The sequence below is a fragment of the Scylla paramamosain genome, chromosome 25, assembly GCF_035594125.1.
Source record: "Scylla paramamosain isolate STU-SP2022 chromosome 25, ASM3559412v1, whole genome shotgun sequence".
Classification (NCBI taxonomy): Eukaryota; Metazoa; Arthropoda; class Malacostraca; order Decapoda; family Portunidae; genus Scylla; species Scylla paramamosain.
In genome coordinates, this window is record NC_087175.1 from 18,015,398 (window position 1) to 18,039,486 (window position 24,089).

The following is a 24,089-nucleotide window of genomic DNA, read 5'->3' on the forward strand; positions in this document are numbered from 1 at the left end:
TGGGATGAGTAATGAAAAGTTAAGTTTAGGTCAGCTCAGTGGATCACCAATTTTGTGACCTCAGTTTTCTGTTTATGGGGAATCTACAATAAGTTTGTGAGAATGTAAAATAAATTAAGTTTCATAAATCACATATTTCACTTTACACATTATTTTCATCATCTTAAAGTTGTAAACTTGTCAAGTTAAAACATCATAAGATGTGTGTGTGTGTGTGTGTGTGTGTGTGTGTGTGTGTGTGTGTGTGTGTGTGTGTGTGTGTGTGTGTGTGTGTGTGTGTGTGTGTGTGTGTGTGTGTGTGTACTTGTTATGTGTAATGCAATAAAACACTCCTATACTATACATCCTATTTTTTCCATCCATCTGTTATGTGTAATGCAATAAAACACTCCTATACTATACATCCTATTTTTTCCATCCATCAGAAAATTTGGATTACCAGATTATTTGGAGAACCTTCCACCACTTTCCTGTTGTGAAATTTTAGGCACCATACACTAATCATTTTGCTACCTTCCTTCTAAACTATTAATCTACTGTAGACAATCATATCTATTTATCTATCTATCTATCTTTGTACCAGGCCAGCACTACCACACAGGAAGGCCCAGACCAAGCACCACACACTCGTACACACATCATTCATACTCTTAGCCCTGTCAGCCCCTGGTAGAAAGAGATAGTCAGTCATCACAAAGGGCAAAAATAAACTGTGTGCCTAAATATTACTCATTATGCATTTTGTGACATGAATGTAGTTTTAAACTTTTGTTAATTTGCATCTTGTATTCCTTCAAAACTCAAAAATCATCAGAAGAATAAAGAAGTTAACTGTGCTGTCATTTAGTGCTAAGAATGTGACCCTAGGTTTTTTTAGATATGTCTGTCTTTTATTGATTCCCATCCTGTATTCCTTCAAAACTAAAAAAATCACAAGGACAGAAAATTTAACTTATGTGGTAAAATAGTGCTAAATGATTCTGTACTTCGTAACTTAAATGAAACTTCATCTGTCTGATAGCCTTCCCCTTTATGCATTGCCTCAAAACTCAGGCTAATCTTATATAAAAAAAGAGAAGGAATGAAGTATGTATGGCTCCGTATTGCTGTGCATTTTATGACAGGAATATAGTTTAATCTCCAATATTTGTTCCCTTTTTGAAATCCTCTAAAATTTTACATATATCATAAAAGAGACAAGGAATGAGGCATGTATGTATATTACTGTGCATTTTGTGACAGGAATGTAGCTCTACCTGTCTAATACTGATTTGATTTTTGTCCTCTCATAATTTCAAAACATAAAGAGTGAAGGAATTAAATGTGCGATCATTCTATGTGCTTTTGAGACAAATAGAACTCATTAATGGAGTTATTGAAATAATGAAAATGTGATGTGGAAACTGGATGATCACAAAAAATACTCAACATATTCACTCATGCAATGTGTTATGATTATGTATCAGATCAGATCCCATATCAACACTTTCCCATTCAGTCTACTTATGTGTTGTAGTCAATAAAACATGTATCTCTGTGTGTGTGCATGAAGGCTCTGGAATCATCCTGCAGCTTCATATAGTGACAAACCTTAGCACATGACTGTGAATCTGAACACAGCACACAACCAATTGCAACAATAAATCTCTTATAAAACCACAACAAAACAAATAAATATAAAACAGAAAGGTGGGACGTCTTGCCTTAATGACCTTCTTAATAAGACAGCATGGTACACAGACAGATAGGTAAGATGTACAGAAGACAAAATACATCAACCAGCAGATGAACACCAAAGAGGAGCCATGAAACCTAAAACCAAGAGCAAAATTCTAATTCCCCTAAATGAAATGTCTTGTCTTGGCACCTTACTGTGAGAGACCTTAGCACAGTACAGACAGAAAGGCACAATGTAAGTTTCTCAGAAAGGCATGATGTAAGAAAAACTAAGATAAATCAAGTAGCAATTACACACCAAAGAGGAACCAGGAAACCTAAAGCCAGAGCAAGGTTGGAACTCCCCTATGAGAAATGTCTCAGGCACCTTCCTATTAAGAGAGATTTCAGCATAAAAGACAGACAGACAGGCAAAATATAGGACACAAAATCAATCAAGTAGCAATTACACACTCAAGAAGTACAAGGAAACCTAATGCCAGAACAAGATTAGAACTTACCTAGATAAAAATAATGTCTTGTCTTGAGTAGCTCCCTATAAGAATCTTAGCATAATACAGACAGACAGATAAGATACAAAACAAAATCGATCAAGTAGCAATTACATGCTCAAAGAGGAACCAGGATACCTAAAGCCAGAGCAAGACTGTAACTCGCCTAGATGAGAAACCTGAGCGGCCGGTCCCTGTTGGAATACAAGCGGGGACTGTTGGGTCCAAGGCAGGGTTGTGAGGTGGTGCGGCGCAGGGCGGGGCTCCTCATGGGGGATGGAGAGTGCAGGATGGGCCGACGTTTGCTGCCCTTTTTGGGGGATGCAAGGTGGAGGGCGTCCCTGAATCGGCGGCCCTGGTTCTGTGGGTGCTGGGAGAACTGTGGCTTTGTTATGGCCTCTTCTAGGATGGATGAGTGGACCACAGCACCTCGCCGCGCCTCTGTGATGTCAGCCTGGGGGTGGGAAGGGGAGGTCTTGCAGTGAGTAATGGATTGTAAGAGTAAGAATGCAAGTTAAACTGCAGGAAGCCAATAAACCTACATGTGACAGTCCTTTATAAACCATATATATATATATATATATATATATATATATATATATATATATATATATATATATATATATATATATATATATATATATATATATATATACCTATCATCCCTGTCCATAAATTTATCAAATCTTTTTAATCTTCCAAGCCAATAAGCCTACATGTAGTAGTCCTATGTAAAACATACATACAGATATCCATGTAAATTCCTGTGTATAAATTCATATAATCTTTTTAAGCTCCCTACTGACTCAGCACTAACAACCTGATCACTGAGTCTATTCTGCTCATCTACCACTTAAAGAATCAATTTCTTCCCGTCTCTTTTTTAAATCTACCTTTATCAAACTTGAACTGATTATTTCTTGTTCTATCCTGAGGGGACAGGATTTAAAGTAGAATGCTGGCTCTTTAAGGCATACAAATACAAGGGAAGCTGTAAGAAGCTAATAAGCCAACATGTGGTAGCCCTATATAAAACATACATACCAATATCCTTGTAAATTCCTGCCCATAAATTTACCTCATCTTTTAATTCTTTCTGCTGACTTGAAACTAAGAATCTCATTACTGAGTCTATTCCAATCATCTGTTACTCTATTTAGGAACCCATTTCTTGCTACCTTTTTTAAATCTAAATCATCATTATGAAATCACTAGAAGATAGCTAGATACTTTAACTTCTTACATATGGGTCATCCTTTTTTTACTCAATCCATAATTTTTCTCCACCCTTCAGTAGCCTCCATGGTGTTTATTATGCACACACCATCAGTCTGGCGGTCACACTTCATCACCTCTCCCATAACACTTCACCTAACATGTCACAGCAAAGGTTGTCCTCATTGTCTTGACACCAGAGAGTTGTAACATGTATTTCTAACCAATATCTCCAGGCAATGTTAGCACCTCAATGGACTCTTTTTAATGTAAATTTTGTTGCCCTTGGCCAGAAGCCCTTACATAAAAATAAATAAATAAATAAATAAATAAATAAATAAATAAATAAATAAATAAAACAATAAAAAAGCACTGAATGTAAAGAGCACACAACAATGGCCAACACTACCTGCCTCAGCCACACATTTGTCAGCTGACTTTACTTTACAGAAATACTAAAACTGAAAATAAAACTTAACTTTGCTTTGTCTCATTTCCACAGGTGCAAATCTTCATATCAGTTAATGAATATCACACAAGATTTCTCAATGAACCGTTCACTACTTGTGCCTTCAGGTAATTCTTGAAGTTATCTTTAATTTGAGAATGGTAAATAATAAACAAATGAGAACTTAAGTGACAAACAGTATCTTGTACTTACTTGTTTCAGCTTCTCATTTCAGAACAACAACCCAAGGCCACTAATATTGCAATCAGCAAGGCATTTGTTTTTTTATATGCATATGAAGTAAATAATGTACTACAAATACCATCATTCTATCTATCTACATGACAGGCCAGCAATCCCACATGGGATGGCCCAGTCAAAGCAGACAAGGCACAACACTACAAACACTAAGAGAAATCAAAGAAAAAGCAACAGCAGCTGAACCACTCAGCCAGTTCACACATACACAAAAACACAAAAATACATACATAAATATCTGCAAATATGATACTGAAAACATGAAAAAAACTGAGACTTGCAAGACTGAAACAAGTTAAACACTTAGGCTGCAGCATACACGGACAACAACAGTCATGAGTGTGTTTGTGTCATCTGCAGTGTCTTGTATTGCTCTTAGCCTAGAGGTGAGGGAAGCATGTACACTTTACATTTGCTGTGGTATTCGGTGCTTTGTTAAGTGATAAAATTACATGTAGTTACTCAATAAACTATTTAATGACGTGTCTAATGCAAAAAGAAGCTACAGTGCTATGCTTAATGATAAAATTTTAAAAATATACAATTCCATGCAATGAGCAAAAAAATGTTTGGGTAGGGAGTGGTGGCAGGTCTTCTGCCTTGGCCACCCTCTTAAGGAATGCTGGACAGGGAGCAAAGCATCCAAAAGACAGATAAATAACACATGCATTGATGTTTCTCCCAGTGACTCTTGCTGCATGTGAGAATAAAACAGTGCTTATGTGAACTGCTGCTATATTTCTAATGCCATGTGGGAGCAAAGCATCAGAGACAGACAGATAACACATGCACTGATATTCTTCCCAGTGACTCTTGCTTCACATACATAAAAATACATTGCTTACTTGTACTGCAGCTATATTACTTATGCCATGCTTTCTGCAAGACTTATGTGCAATCAGTATATACAAGCAGAGGGTGGAGGACAGGACCAGCAAGGCAGCAGTGACACACAGAGCCAAAGAGCCAGAGAGTCACAGAGCACACACCTCCCAGGCTGCAGACAAGTAGGTGGGTGGGGCAACAAGGGGCCTAGAACAAGGTTTTCATGATCCCTTTAGGGGCCTGGTCCAGCGTGGTGCTGTTCAGGCCTTCGTTGCTTTGGAGGGGATCCTGCAAGGGGACACACACTGAAGGGGGAGCACAAGCACACACACAAGCACACACTCACAGTCAAATGGAATAGACAAAACAGGAGTCTTTTTTGTTTCCTTCACTTAATCCTTGTAAGTCTAATCTCTGTCACACACTATTACTACACACATACACACACACACATACAGAAAGGTGATCTGGTAAACACTCACAACAGAAGCATCATCCCTTTATATATTTACAACCCAGACACTCATGGAAACCAAGGCCAAATATGTACACCAAAACCAAAGCAGAGCTTGAAGTAGCATCACACAGGCACTTCCTCCACTGGTTCAGGCACACTGAAGGGAGCTGTGTGGTGGACTTAAAGTGATTCCCTGTCAGAACAACCACAGCTTTAATGCAGCAGACTTTTGAATTGTACATCACGCTTGTCTGGTAATATTTGATGTCCATTAAACCTAAGATCCATTAAGTTGAGAGCCATAAAATCAAGGTCTGAGTGTATATGGACTACTGAATTGGCTTATATTAAGAGACTGGGAACTGGGAAGACTAATGAAATGTTTTTATGTCAACAGCTTCATGAAAACCAAGATCTGAGGAAACTAATGAATTGCTTTACATTAAGAATTACATAAAGACTGAGAAGTGAAACGACTAATGAAATGTTTTTATAAACCTAACCAAATGAAACGTTTCTGTAGCCCTAAGGAAGAACCAGAGAAACTAATGAATCACTTTATATTAAAAGCTCTAGACACTAACAGACTGTCTTCATCCTCTCTCTCATTGCCACAAAGTTGCATCTCTTGCTATCTTCTACTGCTATTTTCATGCTAACTCCATGCCTCCCTCCTCACTGCACTCTCTCTTCTTTTCCTATTCTATCCACCTCTGTAATACAAGAGTTAACCAGTATTCTCAATCATTCGTCCCTTTCTCTGGCAAACTCTAGAACTCCCTGCCTATTTCTGTATTTCCTCCTTCCTATGACTTGAACTCTTTCAAGAGGGAAGTTTCTAGACAATTATCGTTTAATTTTTGATAACTGTTTTTGACTCTGTTGTAGGACCAACACTTCAGTGGGCTTTTTTTAATATTATAATTTTGTTGCCCTTGGCCAGTGCCCCTCTTATCTATCTATCTATCTATCTATCTATCTATCTATCTATATATATATATATATATATATATATATATATATATATATATATATATATATATATATATATATATATATATATATATATATATATATATATATATATATATATATATATATATATATATATATATTAAATGAAATATCAGAGGAAACAAATAAACTCCTTTACATTAAGAGCTCAACAGAGAAAACTGGGGAACCTAGTAATCTGCTTCATATTAAGAGTTCCATACAGACCAAAAAAAATGGTTAACTTTAATAAATGGCCTTCCATAACTGGAGAGACTAATGAAATGTTTTATAATGGGACTTCCGCACAGGCCAAGAAAACCTAGTTAGACAAGTAAACTCATTTACACCAAGTGCTCCACAACACAAGCTCTAACAACAACCAGAATGCACTAGATCCAGTTCATTCTCTGAGACTGCTTTTTTGCCAAACATTCAGTACACTGTGATACTGCTGCTCTGGGTCAGTGCACAATACTCAGGGAATGCCTTGTGTGATGCCACTTGAAGCACCATGACAAGCCACCATACTCACTCTGTGCTACCACCCCTGTGCATGTGTGTGTGTGTGTGTGTGTGTGTGTGTGTGTGTGTGTGTGTGTGTGTGCCAATACTTCATCCCATGTACAAAACACCAAAAAAGAAAATATAAATAAAATAAATTAATTAATTAATTGATTAAATAAATAAATAAATAAATGAAATAAATAGATAGTTATATAAAAAAGAGAGGAAGAAAGGTAGGAAAAATAGAGAAAAAAAAAGATAGTAAAAAAGAGTTATCATAATTAGCAGTTGAAAAAAAAAAAAAAAATTATCATAAATGAAGGCTTAAACAATGATGGCATGTTATGATATATAGTGGATGCTTCCTAGGAATACAAGTGACAAATAAGTGCTGGTAAATGCCTTAAGCTGTGAACCTGATATCTATGCATGCAATTCAATTAAGATAAACCAGTCCCTAATATTTCTTAATAAATAAGCATTAATAAAGGAATTAAATAGATTCACTGTTAAACAATACAATTATATGACAGTAACAATGAATCACACACATAATACACATTCAAAACAGTGAAGACACAATAGTTTCATAAATAATATAAAAGCAAATAAATCTACATTATGTAATTAGAGGCACATATATACAGATGTAATTAATTAAACAAACCAATAACAGACAAATATATCATCCTTGGTCCAGTTTTTTTCTGTGAATAGTCAAAATTTACAATGCTGGAGAGAAATCTGTACATGTAAAATCATATGAAAGAGGAAAATGTAGGTGAAATTCAATGGAGTTAATGACAAACAAGAAACCAATGGAGTAAGTGGAATAAGTTTTGATACATAAGACGAAAGGGACCAGACAGAGACATGGAGACAAAACAGGAACAGATGATAACAGTAAAATACACTGATAGGAATATAAGTTTAGATCAAGGGGAGGAGAAAGGAAGCAGTACAATTAAAAAAAGATTACAGAAAGACTGGCAGACCCTTCAGGAGGTAAACATTTCATGCAGGGAAGCCACAGAATGCTTGACTTGTGATCTTTCTAAAATTTCTGATTGGGGTAGAGCAAACTTGGTATTGTTCAATGCCTCAAAAACTAAATTCCATCTATCAACTTGACACAACCTTCCAGACAACTATCCCCTCTTCTTCAATGACTCTCAACTGTCCCCCTCTTCTACACTGAACATCCTTGGTCTGCCCTTTACTTATAATCTGAACTGGAAACTTCACATCTCATCTCTAGCTAAAACAGCTTCTATGAAATTAGGCGTTCTGAGACGTCTCTGCCAGTTTTTCTCACCCTCCCCAGCTGCTAACTCTGTACAAGGGCCTTATCCATCCATGTATGGAGTATGCTTCACATGTTTGGGGGGTTCCACTTATACTGCTCTTCTAGACAGCGTGGAATTAACAGCTTTTCATCTCATCAACTCCTCTCCTCTAATTGACTGTCTTCAGCCTCTCTCTCACCGCTGCAATGTTGCATCTCTGTCTTCTACCGCTATTTTCATGCTAACTGCTCTTCTGATCTTGCTAACTGCATGCCTCCCCTCCTCCCGTGGCCTCGCTGCACAAGACTTTCTTCTTTCTCTTACCCCTATTCTGTCCACCTCTCTAATGCAAGAGTTAACCAGTATTCTCAATCATTCATTCCTTTCTCTGGTAAACTCTGGAACTCCCTGCCTGCTTCTGTATTTCCACCTTCCTATGACTTGAATTCCTTCAAGAGGGAGGTTTCAAGACACTTATCCATCAATTTTTGACTACCGCTTTGACCCTTTTATGGGACTGGTATTTCAGTGGGCATTTTTTATTGGATTTCTGTTGCCCTTGGCCAGTATCCCTCCTACATAATAATAATAATAATAATAATAATAATAATAATAATAATAATAATAATAATAATAATAATAATAAAAATAAAAAAAAAGACAAGAGGAAACATGTTGAGAAAAAGAGGCACTTAATTTAGATGAGGTAGAAAAGAGAGATAATAAAAAAGAAAGGTAAAGAGAAGATTAGAGAGAAATGAGTGAAAAAAAAAAAATCTTAAACTCGTCACAGATGAAGTTGGATTAAGAAGAGAAGAGAAGGGTTACAATATAAAATATTAGAAGCAAAATTAAGAGAAATATAATGAGAATTGAGAGCCGTAGCCTTTTCAGTGTTATGATCATTTGTTAATACTCAGAGCAATGTAATATATATATATATATATATATATATATATATATATATATATATATATATATATATATATATATATATATATATATATATATATATATATTGAGGTTAATTAACTTTTCTAGGCTACAAAACTGTTTAAGAGACTGTTATGCAAATATTAATATGTGAAAACTTAAAAAAATACAGGAAAACTGTCTAGCAGTGAGGTTACACTTGTCACAGAAGGCTAAGATAAAAGAGAGAGAAGCAAGAAATAACATTGAGATTAAACAAAAAATCATGGAGAAACACAATGAGAATATGGACCACATTCTGAAACACTTCTGCCCACACTTACACAACATTCAAAAGCCTCTAGTTGAAGCTACACATTTTTTTAAGGGTGTTTTTATGGTTCTAGTGACAAGATTAACATTATCAAAAGGAGAAACACTCTGAGAATTCAGCTAATCATCTCTGTGGCCTCTGTTGCATTGAGAGAGCAAAGCATTTCTGAACATGGGAACATAATACATCCAAAATGAAGACTCATAAACATAGCTTCCCAGAACCCCACACTGTAACTACCTTCAGTGAAAAGATGAAACAAAAACATGGACAGAAACACAATGAGAATATAAGGTGTCAATCTTAAGACTTACAAAACACTGAGCCCCAGAACGCTCACTGTTACTACACTCACCTTGAACTTGTCATAGGTGATGGACTGCAGGGAAGCATCGTGTTCCATGGCAGGGACATATGTAAGAGGGGCACGGTTCAGCTCTGCCAGCGGTCTGCCTCTGGGGGTCTGCTGGAAAGTTGTGGGGAAGTACTGGTAGTGGGGGTGAAGAATAGGAGGAAATTCTTAATACTTTATCTGTCTTTCTGTTTGTCTATCCCCCTGTTTGTTGAGGTGGTGGTGGTGGTAGTGATGGTGATAAATCTGAGGAGATTTTGAGTCAATTTCTCAGTCATCCTGTTATTTCTATTTGTTGAAGGAATGGTGAGTGAATATTGGTTGTAATGTTGGTAAAGAATACGAGACACTTAGTTCATTTCTTTGTTTTTGTCTTTCTCTATCACTGAGTCTGTTTGTTGATGTTTGTGGTAAAGAGTATAGAACTTATATTTTTTTCCTTTTGTTTTTGAGGTCTGTCTCTCTGTTTGTTGATGATTGTGGTAATAAGCAGAACATCTTTCCCGTGTGTGTGTGTGTGTGTGTGTGTGTGTGTGTGTGTGTGTGTGTGTGTGTGTGTGTGTGTGTGTGTGTGTGTGTGTGTGTGTGTGTGTGTGTGTGTGTTTGTGTGTGTGTGTGTGTGTGTGTGTGTGTGTGTGTGTGTACAGATGTAACATAGGTGATGGTGCAATGTGTGTTGATGGTGTTGATGTGTGCATGGTGGTGATGGTGATGGCATGTGTAAGGCAATAACAAGTGTAGGGTGGTAGTGATTTTCATAAAAACTAGTAGATGGCTGGGTCACTGGATGCTGGTTGTCTTAATAAAATACATCTATCAATGGTGGTAAAATGAATGAGTGATAACATATAAACATCAGTATTAATGCTGACTATAGCTGCTTTATCAGATTGCCATATTCTGAAACACTACTTCCTCACACCTCCACTGCATTCAAAATCCTCTAGTTGAAGATACACATGATTTTTTTAAAGGGTGTTTTTATGGTTCTAGTAACAGATTAGTAAAATTTCCACATTATCAAACAAGAGAAACACTATTGAGAACCCAGTTAATCATCTCTATGGCCTTTGAATCAGTCATGATGAAAGAGCAAAGCATTTCTAAATACAAGCCATAGATAGATAAATAGCAGTAGTACCTTGCAAGGGGAGTGACTTGGTGGGGGACACAGGTTGGCTCCATAACACACCTATACATGTACAGTGGATAAGAATACGACAGTGATGACATATGAGCATTAAATCGTAGTAGTGGTACCTTGCTAGGGGAGCGCTTGGTGGGGGACACATTCCTGGGTGGCAGCAGCAGTGGCTTGGCTCGCTTGCTGCTGGCTGGCTCCTCCCCCTCCATGCCCCTCTTCCTGGAGGCCACCGGTGTCCTGGCCTGAGACACCGCCCTGGCTGGCTTCCCTGGCCCCTCCTTGGCATGCACCTGATGAGGGAGGAGAGACTTGAAACATGACAGTGAGGAGGGAGACTTGAAATGTAACAGTGAAGAAGGAGACTCGAAATGTAACAGAGAGGAAGGAAAGACTTGAAATGCGAGTGAGGAGAGAGACTTGAAATGTGACAGTGATTAAAGACTTGAAATGTGACAGTGAGGTAGGAGACTTGAAATGTAACAGTGAGGAGGGAGACTTGAAATGTAACAATGATCAAAGACTTGAAATGTGACAATGAAGGAGTAACCAGCTGAGTAATGGAGTATATGAGAGCAGGGAACACATACAAATAACTGAAGAGTTTGTGGAGTGAGTACAATTATGGTCAATAGTCGAATAACAAACCATGCTCACTTCTACTGTACAAAGCATCCTTTCTTAACCTCAAGTCGTCCAATCTGCTAAGAGTCCATCAAATATTATCAGAGTTTGTCAGCATATTCTCAGCTCAGAGGACTTAACATTTAAAGAGAACACAATGCAAAGCTGAAGTGAGTGCAGGCTCCTTGACTTCTAACCACAAGTGTACAAGCAAAGTCACATGTCCTTCAGTTGCTTGCCTCACCTCCACACCCCCACCCTGGATTCCTTTACCCTTCCCATTCACTCCTGTGGCTTCCTCCACCCCTGCCTGATCCCCCACTCATCCTTCTCAGCTTATCCTCTATCCCACTCACCCACTTGGCCCTCTCCACCTATCCCACTCCCCACCCTAGTTTCCTCCACCCTCTCTACTCACTCCCCTGGTTTTCTCCACCCTCCCCACTCCACACCTTGACCTTTTCCATCCCTGACTGGCCCTTACTCCCCACTCTGGCTTCCTCCACCCACCCCCACTCACCCTCTTGGCCTTCTCCACCTCCCACTGCCTCTCATGCGTCCCCCACAGGTGGTCGAGGTAGGCCATCAGCTCCTGCCCGTGCACCAGGAAGGGACTGTTGTTGCACTCTTCCCACGCCACGGCCAGGGTCTCCAGCCGCTTCTGCACGCGAGGCAGCTCCTGGGGAAAGTGTGGATAGGAACATAAGAACTTGAGAATGTAAGTAAATAATGGAAGGTGCAAGAAGCCATCAGGCCTACACATGGCAGTCAATGTGATGTGTTATGTTAATGTACATGCTAATGATGCATGCATGGATATATGAACACACACTAGCACACCCCTTATACAGATACCTTAACAAAGTATTTATGCATGCAGAGATATAAACACACACTAGCATAGCCCATATGCACAGATACCTTCACAAACTATTTATGCATGAAGAGATATCCAAACACACACTAGCACACCCTATATGCACAGATATCTGGACACGCCTCTGAACACACACTAGCACAACCCACACCCACATGCTTTTGGACAAAGGGCAGCTCTTCGGGAACATGTTAACGTGTTGTGTTAATGTACACACTATTTATGGATGCATGGGTATCTGAACACACTGGAACACTCCTATGCACACAAGGAAAGAAGGCATGAACACAAATGTACTTGGTAAATATGGCATGAACACAAAAATATGTAGTAAACTAATAAGGTATGAGTCCATATTTACTATAAGACATTTATGTAATTTTTTTTTTTATTTAGAGGTGTAGTTTTGTCTTTTCTTTTTTTTTAATACCATTGACCAAGGTTCTCCTAAGCCTGTTTCCATATGAACATAAAATTGGCAAGGAACTTATAATGGATAACATTTTTGTGTAAAATCAGATCATTGTATTAAATGAGACTTTACTATCATGTATGTCTTCCTGAATGCTTGAGCCTCTGCACTCCAGTCCCAACTCTTCATCTCTCCACCTCCTTCTATGCTCAATTCAGATCTTTGCAACAAAAAATTTGCTATGCTTCTTCACTCCTTCCAGATAACGAAACTCAGACAGAAACCATCACAGGGACAAGAGCATCCCAGACAACAACAACCCAAGCACAGAACATGAAGCATAAAGGCCACTCACATTCCTGACCTTCCCCAAGACAACTCCCCAGGTGACATCAAGCATACAAGTCACTCACATTCCTGACTTTCTTCTTGGCCTTCTCCTCCTGCAGCAGGGCACCGCCGCGGGTGTTGAAGAGGCGCGAGGGGTCTTTATCGCGGTTCTTAAGCTCCAGCATGTGGTGGAAGAGGGAGAGGAAGTGCCCCACAGTGGAAAGCAGCTCTTCATTCTCAGTGTAGTAGTTTTTCCAGCGCTCCACCTCCCCCTCCAGCAGCGCCAGCACGTCCTCTCCCACATCATCTGTAGGAGTCATTAATCAGAGGTGCTCTATTGCCCATAAAGTGCTGTCTAAGTATATACCAAACTGATATCTATATAAACACAAGGTAACTGAAATGAGACATCCACAAGAAAGCAATGCCACGTCCTCTCTCACGTCATCTGTGGGTGAGCTCCTCAGTCAGCCTCTTCTATGAAAATATTGGCTGGTACAAAATAACAAGAGAAAAAATAGAAACCTCATCTATCTAATTATCTATATACTAGACTGACAGACACACACACACACACACACACACACACACACACACACACAATCATTCACACTCTTAGCCTCTTATGGAAAAGGACAGTCTTGTGGCCCACCATACTACACTGCAAGACCCTAGAGCATACAATGATTTACCCCTTCATAATGTTACTGTTCCCTATTCCACACCTGCTTCATCCTGTGGCCACAAGAATGCGGACTATTTCCTACTGAGTATCCTGCACTGTTTGTAACTGGGTCCATACGCCCACACACTCTCCCTGGGGCCAACAAGACTGCATCATTTTCACTTCCTCTTTACATTTATCACAACACTATCACTCTTGCTTGCTGCACAGTCATTCCTTTCATTCAGAGCTCTATTTACACAGTCCATCCATCACCTGACCACATCTGCAATCATACTGTCTCTGAATCCATCAAGCTGGGGGAGTGAGTGGCAGGAGGGGCAGGCAGACTCACCTGAGGTCATGGCTTTGATCCTGTCCTGCTCCTCCTGGCCCACGTAACACTTGTCCCACCACACTGTCAGTTCCTTGTGCATCTTCTCCACAAACACCGCCAGGTTGTGCAGACGCAGCACCTTCAGCCGCTCCAGCTCTTCCTCCAGCTGTGACGGTCATGACATAACAAAATAGTATTACGTATTATTACTTACTGCTATTCTGGTCGTTTCATTATGCATTTTTCAAATACATAATAGTGCAGTTGTCAAGGCACATAGAACATAAAAACAAAACAAAAAAACATACACAAAAGAACATAAAAAGAACAATAAAAAATTTAAATCTAAGAACTCAAAAAGAAAACACCAACAAGCTTGTCAGTTTAAACATTTTCAATTTCTCTTATATTCCCACAGGACTGATACTCTCCCTACAATACCATATATCAGAGTGTGGTGAGCTAAGGGAAGTCTCAATTTCAATGTCTTTCAACATCTCTTACATTCCCTTAAGACTGCTATCCTCCCTACAATAGCGCATACATTCTGAGTGTGTGATGAGGTAAGGGCACTCTCCCTACAAAGGCACACATATCCTGAGTGTGTAAAGACATGAGGATGGTCTGTTTCAACCTCTCTTACATTCCCTAGTCTGTCACTCTCCCTACACCAACACATAATAAGAGTGAGTGTTGAGGCGAGGGAGGCACTGCTCACCTTGGTCAGGCTGGAGGGGGTGTGTCCTGGGGCAGTGGCCAGGAAGGCTTGCCGGTCCCCCTCAGACACCTCCAGCAGCACCCACAGGCTTGTTATCCGCTCCCTCAGGTCCAGCGACTTGGCCGTGTTCTCTTTTACTTGGAATTCCAGATCTGAGTGCACAGACTGAAGAAGAATGGCCATTAGCAGTGATGGTAATGATTTATCAATCTATACGCCAGGCCAGCAATCCCACACAAGTTGACCTGGACAAAGCACTGCACACACACACACACACACACACACACACACACACACACACACACACACACACACACACACACACACACACACACACACACACACATGCATGCAAGCACACACGCACACATGCACACACGCGCACACACACACATCATCACCCTTAGTTTGCTCCCAACAGGAAAGGGTAGTTTCGCGAACCCTCCAAATGTGCAGTAATAATAAATGATAGTAGTGATTAATACCTTGTCCATTTCACTGTAGAGATGAGCCAAGGACAATGGCAACAATACAGAGAAGAAAATCTAGTTCATAGCCTGTCCATTTCATTCTGGGGAAAAGCAATGACTGTTACAGAAATAACTGACCTTTTTTTCCTACGAACAGACAAGGCATAACAGTGAATGCGTCTTACTTAAAACATAAAGATAGATAGATTGATTGTTTATTAACTACAATGCTTAACAGAATTTCACATGAACAAAAGTCATTTCTTTAAACTGAACAAAACACAAACATACTGCACTTACATACACATGGAAAGGCTGTCTCACCCAAAAAATCGGTTGCCAAGACAAGGCACACAACTTCCACACCCACACTTCCACTCTCTCACCCCACTTGTATCCAGTGGAGAAACAAAAGTACTCCTGCCCTCACTGTACAGGATCAGCCACAAGTACTCTCCCCTATCACACCTGACTGCCCAACACTTGTATGAGATCATCAATGTGTGGTGCCTTTCTTGGAGATCACAGGAAATAATTTCTCACACACTCATAACCACTATGCATTTGCTTCTGTCACACACTATCATTCTGCTACGCATCAGTGTCAATCGTCCTCATTTTAATGCCTCCTTTGCATTATCTATCCTTCCCTCATGTGCCTTACCTCACAATTTCACACCTCTCACACGTCATCTTACTAACTTATAAAAAAAATAAATAAATAAATGAATAAAAAATAAAAAATAAAAAATAATAATAATAAAATAATTTGTCACCCACCCTGAGTCGCTGAATGGTGGCCTGGTCGAGGGAAATGTCCTCGTCGTCAGAGCAGACCACCTCCCGAGTGAAAGGGTCCTCTGGGGACTGCTCCAGCTGCTCCAGGAAGCTCAGCAAGCCCGCCTTCAGCCTCCTGTAGGTGGCCTCCCGCTCATCCTGGTAGGAGAGGCTGGCGTCAGTGGTACATTCTGCTTCTGTTGTGTTAATTGTCATAGGAATATTACTTAGTTAGAAAGGAGACACAGAAAACACCTAACACAACACATATATCCTAGACACACATACTAGCAACATCTGGCAACCACACTCACATACCCACAAGGCACCAGTTGCACACAAACTAAGACAGGACACACACAAGAAAGGGAGAGCTAAGATTACTGTGTTCCTTGTAGCTGGCATACAGACAATATAGTATTTGACTGTCTCCTGGACTTCTCTTCAAGCCCCTTACAGTGACAGCCTTAAGAAACATGAACTACATCCCAACCTATAATTGTGGCACCCCCAGTGGAAGTGAAACAAATGACACCCAAGCTGAAATTGAGTCATTGTAGTTAACTCAGTCTCTCCTATGAAGTAACACACATATTCTGAAAGCCCAAAGTTAAAAAAAGTCAGAATCTAACAAAACCCTCACTTCCTTTTCACTCACAGACTGCACAGTAAGAAGTTCTGTGCTGGAGAAAGCTAAGTGCTCAAGAAAGGTGCCACAACCAATCAGTGCAGTAAGTTACCACCTAGTCAACAGGCTTTTGACAGTGACTCCAGACACTTCTCTACATTTGATTAGTTCTTCTCACTCTTCATTGGGGACTCAGTGGGCCTTTTTTTATATATAAATGATGATACCCTTGGCCAGTGACCCTCACATAAAAAAAATGAATAAATAAATAAAAGTAATGATAAGAATATTCATGATTTTTAAATCACTAAGCAAATGTAATGGAAAGGAGAAAGAGACCAGCAACTTCCATCCATCCCAGCAAGCATTACCTTGAGCTCCTCCATGGCCCTGATGTGTTCCTCCACGGCCTTGAGCTGCTCCAGGGAGGGCGTCAGGTCACAGGGGATATAGAAGGGCTCCTCACACAGCAGCTCACACAGACCCTGCAGAACACAGCATATAATAAAGTCTAAATCATAACTTATACATTTTTTTCTAAGGAAGAAGCAATAACAGTGACAATAATACAGAGAAAAAATCTGATTCACATCCAGTCTGTTTCATTCTAAGGGAGAACGCAGGAGAGTTAAATCCCATTAACACCCCATCCATTTCATTCTAGGGAAAAGCAGTGGCTAGAGTTGGTATTTCTGGTATTTCTGTACTATTCAGTCAAGCTAATAATGTCCTTTTTAACCTAATAGTGTATTTACCTATTTCTATTTCTGTACTGAATTATGCGAGTGTTGTCCTTTTGTTATTATTTATACAGTACATCTTAGAACTCTTTGAGGAACTGTTAGGAATGAGCATCACATACAGACACACAAACAGACAGTTCTAATTAACTCAGTGTGTGGAAAGCATAACTGACATAAATAAACAATTTCTGTACCCTAAAACTGCCACAGAATTACAGATATTTAGTCATGTAATGCTAGAACAACAGCTACTCAATATGCAGATGCATAGTAATCAACTAGAGCATGCACACACACACACACACACACACACATATACCTCAACACTTCACCATCACAAATCCATTCTACATCTGTCCCAAACACCTCAACCTTCCCCAACACTACACTACAGCAACACACTTCACTCCCATATCCTAATACAGAGGAACATAAGACAGGGAAGCTGCATGGTTCTAGGCCTACACATGGCAATACCTGCATGGAACATATCCACTATCATCACCATCTATAAATTTGTCTAATCTTTGAAAGCTCCCTAATGACTCAACACTAACAACCTGATTACTGAGTTCATTCCATTTACCAACCACACTATTTAAGAACCATTTCCTTCCTATCTCTTTCTTTAATCTACTTTTCCAAGCTTGACTCCAATGCTTTTCATTCTATCCTGATTACTGACCATCAACATAACCCAGCCACACACACACCTCATCCTTCTCCTGCATGTTTCTCAGTGTCTTCTGTTGCACCCACCCAACCACACACACCCACAGTCTCACACACACACATCCTTCTGTAAGTTTCTCAGTGTCTCCTGTCGCATCCACCCAACTACACACACCTCATCCTTCTCCTGTAGGTTTCTCAGTGTCTCCTGTCGCTCTGCCTTGGTCTGCTGCAGCTTCTCCAGGCGTTCCTGCATCACGGCATCCAGGTCCAGCAGTGTGAGGCCATCCACAGCCTCCTCTGGCTCTATAAGTAACTCCTGGAGGATGAATACAAAGATACAGACTGTGAGATGCTCATAAACAAAATACCTCCATACTTAAACCTGTATTCTAAAACACTCTGCTCTCTCACCATGACTGTTTTCAAAGGCCACAGAGATAATTAGCTGGGTTTTCTAGCATTTTTCCAATTAATAAAGTAAAAAATCCTGTTAATTTGTAACTAGAATCATAAAAACACCCTTAAAAACCTGTCACTTCATCTAGAGCCTTTTGGAAGTAGTGGAGGTACAAACAGAAGTGTTTCAGAATATGGTCTTTACATGTATGCACATCTATCTCTTGTCTCCTAAAAAAAAAAAAATGAATGAAGACAGACAATTACAAGCTTGAATAGACAAGAAAACATGCCTGTATACATACATACATACATATCTAGCTCTTACTCACCTAAAATAATATGAAAGTTTGGTACAATTTACCACAAAAATGCAAACACACACACACACACACACACAAGAAATATACACAGGAATTCTCATTAATTATTTTCTTCACCACCACAAATATATTCCTTAATTCATTCACTACTGGGAGTGTGGTGATAAGATGACTAATAGTGATGGGAGTGATGAATGACATGGCTGGTGAAAGTGATGGTGAGAGGTGATGGAAACTGATAATGGTAAAAGACTGGCATTGAAGCAGTGATGCGAGGTATGAGGTGATGGTGATGGTGATAAAGGTGATACTGGGGAAATTGGAATAAAAAACAGATATTATGTTTTCCCTAAGTAGTCTATATTTTCATCATTTCCTTCTTTTACTCCGATGTATCCTGACTTTAGGAACAACCTGTACATCAACTAAAGGGAAAACTAGACAAATGTAAGTAGAACGCGAGGATCACATGTGTAAATATCCACCAATCTATTTATCTATCTATACACTAAGTTGGTAATCCCACACAGGTTGGCCCAGACAAAGCACCACACACTCATACACACATCAATCATGTTTTGAGCCCCATCAACCCCTGGTGGAAAGGGACAGTCTCATGGATGTAGGTATAACTAGCTTAAATATACACACAAACACATAACCACAGAAATCTGGATCTACCTATTACTTCACCCACTTCACACAGCTTGAGTATCTAGTTTAAGTGGGATTACTGGCTTGGTATAGATAGAAATATAAGTAGATAAATAAACCCACACACACACACACACACACATACAGATAAAGCACAATGCCTCACACACCTGACACAGCTTCACGATCTCAATGGTGTTGTGTTCAATCTGGTTGACAATGCGAGACTTCAAGGCACGCTCATCCACCAAGATCTTCTCAAGTAGACTCTGAAAGGTGGTGTGTCATTAAAGGTGGAATTCAGGGCTCAGATTTTTACTCACATGTCAAGTTCTCAAGCAGATTGTGAAAGGTGGTACTAATGAGAAAACTTTAAGCTTGAGTGATGAAAATGCAAAACTGTAAGTGTCAGTTTTATTTTTTACCTGGCGATTGACACTTTTCGATGCTGGCAAAATAGTTCACTGGTTTTCAGGTCAGAATGCTCCCAATAGTACATCATTGAAAGTGGAATTTGTGGCTCAGATGTCTGTTCAAGTATTCAGCCTTTACCAGCCTCTCACACATGTTCCTCTATCTCACCCTTCCTCCTTTCAAGTGGCCTTCCCTTCCTATTAGAACTTTTAATTTCAATCTCATACACTCTTTATCTTCATCATATTGAGAGGATGAGGGATGAAGATTTTGATTCTGTCTAGCTTATAACCACATACACATTCTGACATCCTCCCTGAGTAAAACAGACTAAGTTATATTCCCTCCTATCTACCATTTTTCAACCTATCCACAAGGGACCTCTTCATACAAATAAAAGGACACTGAAACTTTTGAAGACAAGATACCAGACAACAAGGGTGAGCAAATTCTTTTATGCTAGTCATCAATAAATGGAACAGTCCCTGCATCAACACACCCAACAATAGGTATGACAAACCAGAGGCTGATACTAAGAGAAGAGGTATTCTTATGAGTTATACATCTCCTTAGCATCTTTGTCATCACTTAGGTAAGTAAAAGAAACATACATACCCACTCCTCACAGCCACAACTTGCTGCATCCATCAGAAGAGGAGAGAATATCAGCACATTCATGTACAAAAGATGAATATCACACTCTGCCCCACCATATTTTACCATTTTCCCTCAATCTCAAGCTCCCCGACCTCATGACAGTCTCCTTGCAACACCTAACAAATGGCAGATTCTTAGCAGGTTAGAGGAATTATCAGTGCAGAAAGTTACTTGGCTTCTCATCACAACTACACATATGCACATTCTAATATCTCTCATAAGTACCCCACAGCTTATCAAGGCATCAAAATCTATTATTCTTACCTCCTTTTCTTTCTTATGACACTTTCTACAGTGCTTCTAGTGCTTTCAATTGTACCATATCAAAGTGAAAGGGCTAAATATGAGTACCTTTGCTTAATTCACACACAATTCACTGCAATGTGGCTCTACTCATAGGTGGCAATAGGTAGGCATCTTTCATACAGCCACTGCCATGTGTAGGTCTGAAGGCTTCTTGCAGCTTCCCTTACTGTCTCATGTACTCACCACACAAACTAACATAAGGACTCACTGCAATGTGACCATAAAAGATGCGTTTTCTGTCGCTCCTCTGGTCCTCGCTCAGCCCCAGGTCATCCCACAGGTTCTCCAGTTGTGTCAGGGTGTCCTGCACCTGCTGCTGTGTGCTTGTGTGCAGCCTGACGGGGGAGGCAGGCAAGGCAGGGGATGGGGGTGATGACGGGGAGGGAAACCTGTTGATAGTGTGTTGTATTAGATTTGTTACCTTTATGTTGCTGCTTTAATAAGGGCTGGATAAAAACCTAGCTGACTTCATAAATGGAAAGATGTCAGAACAGGGAAGGAGGAAGAAGGGGTGATGGAGATGGAAACCTGTTGATAGCATAAATTATATTACATCTTTACCCTTCATTAATAAGGACTGAATAAAAGCCTAACTTCATGAATGGAGTGATATCAAAACAGTGAAGGAGGAAAAAGTGGAGATGGAAAACTGCTGATGGCATGGGTTATATTGAATTTTTACCTTTTACAGTGTAGCATTGATAAATCGTGAACTAAAACCTATGTAACTTGATAAATAGATTGATAACAGAGCAGGGAAGGCAGCAAAGAAGGGTGATGATTGGCATAGAAACCTGTTAATGGCATGAGTTGTAGTAGCTTATATCCTTTATATTATGACATTAACCCTTTGACAGCTATTTTTACATCTTTCCTCAATTACTTATCATTCTGAGACATCTTTATTTGTTTTAAAGCCACCTCCAATCTTTAAGCTGGGTAAAAAATTGTAGCTTATATTATTTTTCATCCCCTGCTTTCTTGTAGCTGCATATAAAGATTTCATGCATTACTTCTGGTGTTGTTAATTGCTTTGTACTGCAGTGAAAGGGTCAATAACAATTTAAAACATTATCAACTTCATAAATGGAATGATAACAGAGTAGGGAGGCAAGAAAGGAGAAAAGGGATGGTGATGAAAACCTGTTGAGGGGATAAGTTTTATTGGACATTTGCCTCAATATTTCCTTACTCTATAAACCATAACATTAATAAGTCCTGAGTTCTAAAGTGTGTAACTTCATAAATGTATTGTTAATACAACAAAGATGATGGAAACCTTTTGATATTTCTCTCAATACCAAGGAAGTAATGATTATAAAATTAGTTACATCATTCCAGAATAACGTTGCTAACTGAACTAAGCATATAAAACAAGACGATGCAGCACCAAGTTAAGAAAACATGACACAAAGTAGCAAAAATGAGTAAATCTTTTTAATATGGTCAAATAGGAAATGTTTATCAAAGAAAATATTGATTATGAAGTCAGCAATGCAAGTCTTGATACGATATGGCTACATGAGGGTGGTGGTCAGGTCAGCACACCCTCACCACACTGACTAGACCAGCAATACTCAACCTGGGTGCATTAAGCTTTTCAAAGAGTCCCTGGAAATACTGGAATACATACAGGAATGCATGACATGGCCACTGTGTATAAGAGTGCTCAGTGTAAGAAAACAAAATAATAAAATAAAATAAAATAAAATAAAATAAAATAAAATAACTTTAGGAAAGAAATCCCACAGCATATAGAAATTTATCTGAACTAAGATTAACCCTTGAACTGCCACAGCTTCTTCTCAGCTTGATGTTACTGCCTTGTGCATTGAGATGAGGGTTTTCAAGGAGAACACTTACAGCAAAAGGCGTCATGGAACGTCTCATAAAGGTTTTCAGTGCATGTGACTTAAATTTTGATGGGTAAACTTGTGTAGGGTTGATGAAACATAAAATTACATGAATCATCACCAGTTAAGTGATTAAAACCTTACACATTTATGTATATACATTAGCATATAACTCAGACACAACATATTCCTCATGGGTTTGAGATGTAGCATTTTATTTATTATACATTAAACACCAATATAACAGTAATTCAGAACCAAGTAACTAATTTCAATGCTTAAAATACTCAATCATAATTTTTTTCATATATTTTCAGTCTTAAAACAAAGAAAAAACGTGAAATATTCATGAAGGAAGGCTGCATGAACTTAGAAACTATTAGAAACTATTGAACCAGACTAAACGCACTCAACCTCCCTGACCTCTTACAAACAAATACGAGGCATGTGTACAGAGGTAGTGATTAGAGGGCATAAAAGGGACAAGAGATAAAGATAAGGCAGAGGAAGGAAGCGGAGAAACAGGAGGCAAACAGGGACACACAGGGGCAGAGTAACAACAGGCAGGGTAGGGAAAGGCTGTGACAGGGACACGCAGGGTCAGGTAGGAACACACAGGGGTCACAGTACGAACAAGCAGGATATGGAAAGATAGGGGCACATAGGAGGGCAGAGATAGGCAGGTCAGGGCACAAGATAAAGATGAAGGCAAGGGACTGGGTATGAACAGGCAGAGAAGCGACATGCACAGATAGGGTAGAAACACGACAAGCAAGAACACGCAGGACAACGCAAGGTGGGCAAGGGCAAGACACAAGGGTACTCCATATCACGGTCGAGTCATCTCTAAATTCTCTCTTATTACTCTACAAACTTCCCTGAGTAACTAATAACCATGATAAATATTGAGATAAGATGGTGCTCACCCACTATCAGCCATATTAGATAAAGTTGGAACAGGACGCAGCGAGAAACAACAACTTTGAGTTTTGAATGTTGTGTTGTGGCGGACCGGTTGTTAATGGCTGACAGCTCTGTATTTTTAAGTGCTAATATCTCCCTATTTACAAGTTTCTTATTATTTATGACCTATTTGAATTAAATTTAATGATATTTTGTAGTTTTCTAGTATATTTAGATGCATCTGTAAAGAGTTACAAGAGTGATAAGAGGGTGTTTGAAGATACTGTTACCAGTGTTGGATTTCTAACATCCATTATTTTTAGTATATTTCTTAAGACCAGGTTGTTTTTATTGCATTAAAATTAATTCATATTATTTTCTCTGGTTACTTGTTCAATCATATCTCTCAGTAATGATTAATTTAAGTGATAT

At 39.2% G+C, this 24,089-nt stretch overlaps 1 protein-coding gene across 4 annotated transcripts; it reads right to left on the reverse strand.

Moving 5' to 3' along the window:
- Positions 1–201: 201 nt before the first annotated feature.
- LOC135113246 (protein regulator of cytokinesis 1-like) lies at positions 202–23,810 on the reverse strand. 4 transcript variants are annotated; one of them, XM_064028440.1, is made up of 14 exons: positions 23,681–23,810; positions 21,110–21,290; positions 19,695–19,793; positions 18,324–18,467; positions 17,105–17,218; positions 16,109–16,264; positions 14,859–15,023; positions 14,159–14,306; positions 13,223–13,446; positions 12,041–12,199; positions 11,016–11,189; positions 9,759–9,866; positions 5,079–5,202; positions 2,484–2,622 (listed from the first exon to the last, which is right to left on the reverse strand). In XM_064028440.1, the coding sequence occupies exons 1-13, from the start codon at positions 23,692–23,694 to the stop codon at positions 5,122–5,124; spliced, it is 1,767 nt and encodes a 588-aa protein (XP_063884510.1). In that variant the 5' UTR covers positions 23,695–23,810; the 3' UTR covers positions 2,484–2,622; positions 5,079–5,121. The 4 variants fall into 4 exon arrangements, with proteins under 4 accessions (XP_063884507.1, XP_063884506.1, XP_063884510.1 ...); XM_064028439.1 differs by having other exon boundaries at positions 9,759–9,869; XM_064028437.1 differs by lacking the exon at positions 5,079–5,202 and having other exon boundaries at positions 202–2,622.
- Positions 23,811–24,089: the final 279 nt, after the last annotated feature.